The sequence below is a fragment of the Sinocyclocheilus grahami genome, unplaced genomic scaffold (genome assembly GCF_001515645.1).
Source record: "Sinocyclocheilus grahami isolate Dianchi unplaced genomic scaffold, SAMN03320097.WGS_v1.1 scaffold1121.1, whole genome shotgun sequence".
NCBI lineage: Eukaryota > Metazoa > Chordata > Actinopteri > Cypriniformes > Cyprinidae > Sinocyclocheilus > Sinocyclocheilus grahami.
This window is the reverse complement of record NW_015506300.1, coordinates 129,870-139,177: the sequence shown is the minus strand read 5'-3', so window position 1 is coordinate 139,177 and position 9,308 is coordinate 129,870. Positions and strand designations below refer to the sequence as shown.

The 9,308-nt window shown below is 37.5% G+C and overlaps 1 protein-coding gene across 1 annotated transcript in view; it reads right to left on the bottom strand.

Annotated features, from left to right (window-relative positions):
• Nucleotides 1–5,688: 5,688 nt before the first annotated feature.
• LOC107567012 (G-protein coupled receptor 124-like) overlaps nt 5,689–9,308 on the bottom strand; it is a 53,558-nt gene continuing 49,938 nt past the window's right edge. The window contains exon 9 of the mRNA XM_016252594.1: nt 5,689–5,817. Within this exon, the coding sequence (XP_016108080.1) occupies nt 5,689–5,817 (129 nt within the window). The remainder of the gene's footprint in view (nt 5,818–9,308) is intronic.

The following is a 9,308-nucleotide window of genomic DNA, read 5'->3' as shown; positions in this document are numbered from 1 at the left end:
GAAATTCATAATTTTATTTTTAAAAGGCTGATCATTTTTAACTAAGGAACAACAAGTGTAAAAGGGTGGGGAAAATCTCCCCCAAAAAGTACTATAATTATCCATTTTTAGGGAGTGTTATATTATGTGTGAGCAAAGTCAGTAAGTTTTAGTTTTAACTAGTGTTTTCAGGGGAAAATGACTGTACCCTGCTATAACAACATAACTTTCTTTGTGCATATCACAGTCCAAACAGTTTGCTCTTGCAGTGTCTGACTCCATGTTAAAATCTCTGATGCTTGTTTGCAGACATTGGCAAATATGTTCGAGACAATATTGATGCTCTTCTGAAACTCGTGTGAGATTGCAAGGGTTTTCGCATTTGAGATACAAACATTTAATCTCATCGGCGTTCAGTACAAACAGCTGCGCTATAGTTTTATTTGAGCAGCTGCTGTTGATCTGATTCTGATTCTGCATATGTGTAACCATGGCGACGGGCTCAGGCGTGATCATGTGTTGCATCCGTTGCCAAAATAAGAAAACTGATTTTCTTTTAGAGCAAATTATCCACCACTGAAATCACAATCTCACTACTGACATTTTGGAATGAGAACGGCTGTAATGGAGGGTTGTCATCTTCACTCTTTCATTTCTATTCGTTCCTCATTATTCAGACTGTATAATCATCATATATCCCTCTGTAATGAGGTGACATTTTTCTGTGATTTTAGGGGAGTGAATAATGAAAGTCTGCCTAGCGGAGCATCAATGGCATACTTTATTCTTTCTTTAATTGAATTGTCAGTTTCTAAACTCTAGCGCATTAGTGCATGAATGTCTAAAAGCAGCTCTTTCTGTCAGTGCACTGAAGTCTTTTACACTCACTCCTGTGTTTCAGACAGATTCACACTCTGGCCATCAATATAAAGCTCAAATGGCTGTGTTTCTCACACAAAGGCTTCAGAAGACATGAATAGTAGTCATATTTTATCTTTTGACTTCTCACAGACTGTGTTTGTACCTCAAAGGAAACTTGTTTCAGACCCAAAACAGTGCATTTAATGATCCGGGACAAATGAGGTGTAATGATGATGTTTGTGTTTTGAATTTCGCCCTCTGAAGTGTACACTAAACCCAGCCTCATGCACAAATCTCTTCTGGACGCAACAGGAGATGTTTTGCATTTTGCAATAATGTATGAGTACATGTTATATTGAAAAGCTTCTGTTTCACTACAAGATCTCAGGGACTGGATGCATCAGTTTGATCAAAGATGTGACATTAATATGTGAATGTGAAGAACTTGATGTATAATTGACTTTCTTTCCAAGAATGATAAATACTACCTGATTTCTAAAGTTATTCATGGGTGAATCTCACAATACCAGTCAAGGGATATTATTTACATTATTTACCGTAATTCAATTCTAATTTTGTATTAAGTTCTATATATACATGTATATATACACACACACACACACACATATATATATATCTATATGGATCCACAAAGAACCTTTACCATCCATGGATTCTTTTAATTCCACAAAAGGTTCTTTACAGTGGAAAAAGGTTCTTTAGATTAAAATGTTCTTCACACTAAGAAAAAATTGTCCTTTTAAGAACTGTTGGTTCTTAAGAACATTGAAAGGTTCTTTAAAAAAAAGGTTCACTGAAACCAAAACAGACATCGTTGTGAAAACACCCTTTTGGATCCTTTTTTTCAATATATATATATACAGAGTTCTGGCATGAAACTCTAGATGGCGCAGTCCAATAGATCTAGCTCAATCTGACCTGGCGACATCATTGTCATATGGCAGCTGATTGGTTCTCTCCTGTATCGGTAGCCAATGAGCTCACTGCTCAGTATTCAAATACCTGGCTTTTGTTTGCTGTACCAGTTTGCAGCGCACGTCAGAAACCCTCCACCTTCCCCAGCTCCACCTGTATAGATCTGTTACGAGGTGATTCATGTATGCTATATGGGGGTTATTTCATGTATGTTATATGTGCAGCAGCAGTATTTCTTACACGCTCACAGCAGCATGTTGTGGATGTATTGGCGGCAAGTCTCGGTACTTGCTCTGCAGCAGCAGTGTAGCAGATCTATTCCGCAAAGACCAAATACATTAACATTGTCATGTACATTACTATCTCCGAAAGCTGTCATGACAGAAATATATACATATATATATATATATATATATTAGGGGTGTAACGATACACGTATACATATTGAACCGTTCGGTACGAGGTTTGCGGTTCGGTACGCATTACAAACCGAACGATTCGTTGGATTAATCCTATTACATTTAGAAAATAAAAGAGCTTAAAGTGTGTGAAATATAATGTTCTCAGTAGGGCTGCATGGTATAGCATTTCAGCATCGATATCGCGATGTGCGCATCCAGTCACATCGCAGGATGTGCGATGTTTAGTATACTGATCGTTATATTTATACTGATTGTTTTCTTTGCTCACACACAGACACGGTGTCTATACCGCATGCGACAGCTGTACAGAGACACCCATTTAAAATAAATTTAGTAGCAGAGCTACTGCAAGTGATTTTCAGTGCTGGAAATCCATTTACCCTTTGCTGAAACTTCGGCGGCCTCGTGGAGAGCGCAGGTCACGGTCGCTTAGCAATGGCAGACGCCACGAAAGATGCACGTGAACACTGAATTCTGTCCACTTCTGTGTCTATTTGTGCCTGAAATACTGTGCTCTGCAAGTATCCTTGTAAAAGTCTGTCTGGAGTCACATGAAGAAACAGAACAAACTGAGATGGACTCAATCCAGAAGAACTGTGTCTCCGAGACGCTTCAAGAAATCTGTTAAAAGTTTTAGGCACTTGTGTAAAAATGCTATAAAATGAGGATGCTGTCAAAAGTAATGTCATTAATAGATTTTCTTTATCAATTAACTTCTGTTAACTAAATTAAATCAGCATTTGGTGCGAGCACCCTTTGTGTTTAAAGCAGCTTTTGCCCTCGGTGCACTTGAGCAGAGTTTCTCAGGAGCTTTGCAGGAGACAGTTCTTCTGGATTGAGTCTGTCTCAGTTTGTTCTGTTTCTTCATGTTACTCCAGATATATATATATATATATTATAGGATTTATAGTTTAGCATTTAAACCCCAGCTTCTCTACCAAATGTTGTGTTTGGAAATCATGTTTGAGCATCTTTGTTTACTATAAATGACACTGACTGTGATATTTCGCAATATGACACAATAACATTCAGATGTTTTACACTACCATTCAAAAGTTTGGGGTACTTCTTCTCACCAAAACTGCATTTACTTGATTAAAATACAATAAAAACAGTAATATTGTGAAGTATTACTACAAATTTAAAATAGCTTTTCTAATTTAATAATAATTTCTATTTAAAATAATAAGAAATTAAAGTGTTATTTATTCCTGTCATTGATGATATCAATTGAAAATTGAGGATAAATAATAGATAAATTATATATATATACACACACTTTTTTTTGGACTTACGCAACCTGTCGAAAATGTTGAATAATTATTTAGTTTTTTATGTTTATGAAGTCTCTTCTGCTCACCAAGGCCGCATTTATTAGGTCAAACATACAGTCGTGACCTTTGGCCACGGCTGTACAGTAAAAATTGTGAAATAATATTACAGTTTAAAACAGCTGTTTTCTCTGTGAATATCTGTTAAACTGTAATATATTTCTGTGATCAAAGCTGTATTTTCAGCATCATTCCTCCAGTCTTCAGTGTCACATGATCTTCAGAAATCAGTATAATATGCTGATCTGCTGCTCGAGAAACATTTCTGATTATTATCAATGTTGAAAACAGCTGTGCTGCACAATATTTCTGTGGAAACTTCATTTTTCAGGATTCACAGATGAATAGAAAGTTCAAAAGAACAGCATTTATTTGAAATAGAAATCTTTTGTAACATTATAATTGTCTTCACTGGCACTTTTGATCAATTTAATGCATCCTTGATGAAAAAAAAAATAATAATAATTTCTGACCCCAAGCTTTTAAATGGCAGTGTCTTCAGGCGAGTTTCTCACATGAGGTTTGTGAACATGAACAGAGTCTGTTTGTTGTTGTTAGTAATGCACAGATGACACTAATTCCTCTGCTAACAACAGGCTCATTTTCCAGCCCATTACAGTCGTGTGCTGCATAAACACAGAATGAACATGGAGCTATAAAAGCAGCAATCAGAGATCTGACGTTAAAATACAACAGACGCACTGAAGCATCACAATTACACAATCTGTGATGTGGTTTTTAAAGAGACAGTTCACTCAAAAATGGAAATTCTCTCAGCGTTTACTCACCCTCCACTTGTTCCAAACCTGTATGAGTTTCTTTCTTCTGTTGAACACAAAAGAAGATATTTTGAAAAATGTTTGCAACCAAACAGTCGATGGTAGTGATTGACTTCAATAGTATTTTTTCCAATACCAAGGAAGTCAATGGCTACTGTCAACTGTTTGGTTGCTAACATTTTTCAAAATATCTTCTTTTGTGTCGACGGTAGCCATTGACTACCCTTGAACGGAAAAATCCTATGGAAGTCAATGGCTACCGTCAACTATTTGGTTGCCAACATTTTTCAAAGTATTCTGAGCACCAGCAAACGCAAGACTAAGGTTATCCAGACTCATTCATATTCAGCTTTGCATTATTAATACACTGTAAAATTTCCAACAGCTTTTGTTCCTGCATTTCTACAACATTTTCGAGGGAAACATTGAGGGACGTGCATGCAAGCAAACGCTGGCTGTGGAATAGTAAGTGGCTCAGTGAGCGCGCTCAAATCTTTCACAGTAAAAATGATTAGAGGCTCAGAGAGAGAGACAGTGACTGCTCAGGCCCGTAATCACACTCTCTCACACACACACACACACACACACACACACACACACTAACTCAGTCACACACACACACACACACACACTCCGGCTCTCCTTTCCTGATATAATGACTGTCAGTTTTCATTCTGCGCTCGAGTGTGTGGAGGCTGATGTTTGGATCTTTAAACAGATTAAACTCTTTCAGAGCAGCCTGTTCTTCAACTTTAGTAGTCAAATTTGTAGTCGACTATTAGATTAACATTTGGCTCAAACCAGCGTTAAATCAGCTGAAATTACCAGCTACAGAAATAACCACATTTGCAAATTTTCTGAAAATGTGACTGATTACCAAGGTGTTGCTATGAGGTTGCTGGGATGTTGCTAGGTGGTTGCTGGACTGTTTCTGTGTAGTTGCTAAGGTGGTTGCTAGGGTGTTGCTATTTGGATGCCAGGGTGTTGCTATGTGGTTCATATAATGTGATAGGGTGTAGCTAGGATGTTCAAAGTGGTTCCAAGTGTATTGTTAAGTGGTTGCTATAGTGTACCAGGTGGTTGCGTACTGGCCCAGCAAATTACAAGTCCATTACTGAGTCTCTACAATATAACTCAGGTCCCTCCTTCAGTCAAAAAAGGGGGAAAATGCACATTTCTCCTTCAAAAGCAGTTTACAAGTAGCATGTCTTAATTAGATGCATGCTTCAGGAGAAATTAATTAATATCCAAAGTGCAATGCAGCCATCTTTACTGTCTGTCTAGGAGATTATCCAGGTAAAAAGCAGCATAAATCATCCTGATGTTCTGATGACATCTGGTTATGGCACATTATTCCTCTCTGCTGTGGTCTGGCAGCACTTAGAGCCCTGATGAATGACCTCGGACCCTCGGACCGGCCAGCGGCAGCACTAGAGACTGACCCATCTGCAGCACATACGGCTCAGAGAGCACTCTGAAGAGCTGCGGCTGGGCAACTGCGCTTGTGCCCTGTTAAACTGACAACCACATGCCAAAAATAACAGAGAGCTTCCCATAAAGAGACATGAGAGATGCTCTGTGCACAATCAATGATACGACACAAGCAGAAATATTCACAACAAACACAAAGAATAAAAACTAGCTAAACATCTGCTGTGTAACAATAAATAAATAAATAAATAATGTCACACAGGCTTAGAACAACATGAAGAATTACATTAAATGTGTGCATTTACCAAACACTTCTATCCGAAGTGACTTGCAATTGAGGAACAAAAGCAATTTGTCACAGAACCAACAACATTTTAAAAATAACATCTTTAATATCTCAACTATTGCTCATAGCAAGAGCGAGACTGAGACTTTGCTGAAGTCTCCTGACGGAGGTGTTTCTCCTGAGAAAAAGACCCTGTAATCACACATGTGTCTCCTTTAAACTTTCAAATGAGATCTCAACAATGTATTAAACCGTGCTCAAGTTTGCTAAGATACTAACCCTATCAATTTATGAATGTAATTTATAGCTCTATACTGATACTGCGTGACAACTATTCACTCTTTTCTCCAATGAAATTTCAGGAAAAACATGAAACAATGTGAACAAAACATAACTGAGATCTCCATAAATGTGAGCTATGAAAACGCAATGCCTGATCAGTTAAGTATGAACCTTTTTTGGTTCGATTTAATGAATTTTAAGAAGTTTTTGGGCAAACTACTCATTTAAACATCTGCCACATCATCTCTCCTCTTCTCTCAGTCTTTGTGAGATATAATGAGTTGTTGTTGCTCTAATGTCTGTGCAGAAGGAGTTTGTGGTTGGTCTTGTGAGCATGTTCACAGCTGCAGCGATTCCCTCTCATGAGTTCAGACTAAATGAGAGACTTATATAATTCTGAACCAAGCCCAAACCAGCCCAGAGTCTCCATCATACACACCATCATCATCATCATCATACGGCATCAAAATTTACTTTATTTAATTTATACTAGATGTTTTTTGTTTAATATCCTGATGTACTCATTCACGTGGACTTTAGCAACCACCCAGAACACCCTAGCCTAGGAACACCCAAAACACATCAACTGCATAGCAACACCCTGGCAACCACCCACAAAGCACTAGCAACACATAAGAACACCCTGAAAACCACACACAACACGTTAGCAACCACATAGCAACACCCTGGCAACTACCCACAACACATTAGCAACTGCATAGCAACACCCTGGCAACTACCCACAACACATTAGCAACTACATAGCAACACCCTGTGCAGCCACCAACAACACATTAGCAACCGCATATCAACACCTAGGCATCCACACACAACGCATTACCAACCGCACAGCAACACCCTGGCAACTACCCACAGCACATTAAAAAAAAGCAACCAAACAGCAACACCCTGGCAACCACACACAACACAGTAGCAACTGCATAGCAATGTCCTGGCATCCACCCATGGCACATTAGCAACAAGCAACCTCATAGCAACACCCTGGCAACCACCCATATCAAGTTTTGCATGCACTACTCACATTTTCTTCAAAATAAAATACATGCTGTATGCCTCCAAACAAGGGGAAAAAACAAGCATCAATGAGAACACAAATACACACAGTGACCTACATTCCCACAACAGAGCTCTGTTGTCCAGCCGTCCACAATTGTCTCCAAAGCACTTCATTAGCAGCATTTACTCTCATACACTGACATTTCACAATCTGAGGATAATAACAGGCCTGTGAGTGTTGAAGTTGGGGGGCTCCACTGATGAATATTTCAAAACCCACAAGAACAGTTAAATAAATGTGAATTATTAATTAAATATAGAATATTAAAAGAATAACAAAAGCACACAAACACACTCAGGAACACTCTTTCATCACTATGGTGTTTAATTAAAACATATTAATTTACTAGATCTAAAAGGTGCTTTACATCTCAACAGCATGATTTTCTCTAGGGAATCAAACTCGTGACTTTAGTGTTGCGAGCACCATAATCTGAGACACTCCAACACTCAACAAACAAACCAAAAAACTAATATAAAATACACAAAAATACTGTAATTTTATTATGCGTGTGACATTTGTCACTGCATGAAGCTTATTTTAAATTGATCCCAGATTCTCCATCACACAAACGTCATCACATAGCATCAAAATGTACTTTATTTACTGTCTGCTACACGTTTGTGTTGAATATCCTGATGTACTCATTCATGTGGACCTTAGCGACCACTCAGAACACTCAAATGATGGCAATGGAAGCAATCAAAACCAACAAAAGAGCAATAATATGCATTATATGTTCCATGAAGATATTTAGTAAATTTCCTACCGTAAATATATCAAAACTTAATGTTTGATTAGTAATATGCATTGCTAAGAACTTCATTTGGACAACTTTAAAGATGATTTTCTCAATATTTAGATTTTTTTTGCACCCTCAGATTCCAGATTTTCAAATAGTTGTATCTCAGCCAAATATTGCCATATCCTAACAAACCATACATCAATGGAAAGATTATTTATTCAGCGTTCAGATGATCTATAAATCTCAATTTCGAAAAATGTACCCTTATGGTATTGTGGTCCAGGGTCACATACATACATATACATATACATATATATATATATATATATATATATTATTATACATTATTATATATACATAACAAAAAGAAAACAAGTAGATAGAATAGCATTACATTACTACATAGCAACACCTTGGCAACCACCCACAACACATTAGCAACTGCATAGCAACACCTTGGCAACCACCACCAACACATTACAGCATAGCAACCCCTTGGCAACCATCCACAACACATCATCGCATAGCAACCCCTTGGCAGCCACCTACAACACATTACTGCATAGCAACAACCTGGCAACCACCCACAACCAGAGCCGGCCCAAGGCATAAGCAAACTAAGTGACCCTAAGAGTACATGAAAAAAGCAATATTAAATATTAAAATCATTTATACGTATCATCAGTAGCGACGCATCATGCAGACACAATAGCGCTGTATGACAGATGTATGACTTTTATTTAGTTTTTTCTTTTTTATTCAAAATATCCACAAACTTGTTTACTAGCCTACATCATGAACTCCAGCCTATTCTGATTGTCAAATATGTGTAAATTAATTTGTTTTGTCATTTAAACAACCTTAATGACCATGTTAGTTGATCTATAATGCACGCTGCTGGACGCTGTCATGTGGATCTGTTGAATTTACATCACCTAAATTCACCCATTTCTCCCGAAACACATGAAAGTAAGTGGCCAGTGAACTGGGAGAAAACAGAGTCAACTTTACCAACACAATGTGTATTTGATAGGAATAAAACACGTCGTCAAATTTTTATTGAAACGTTTATTATTGACGCTTTCCATAGAAATCAGTGTGTATTTAACAAACGATAAATTTCTTTTTGCTTTCTTTTTTTCTTTTTGCTAGTACTTAATTGAAATGTCTATTTAAAT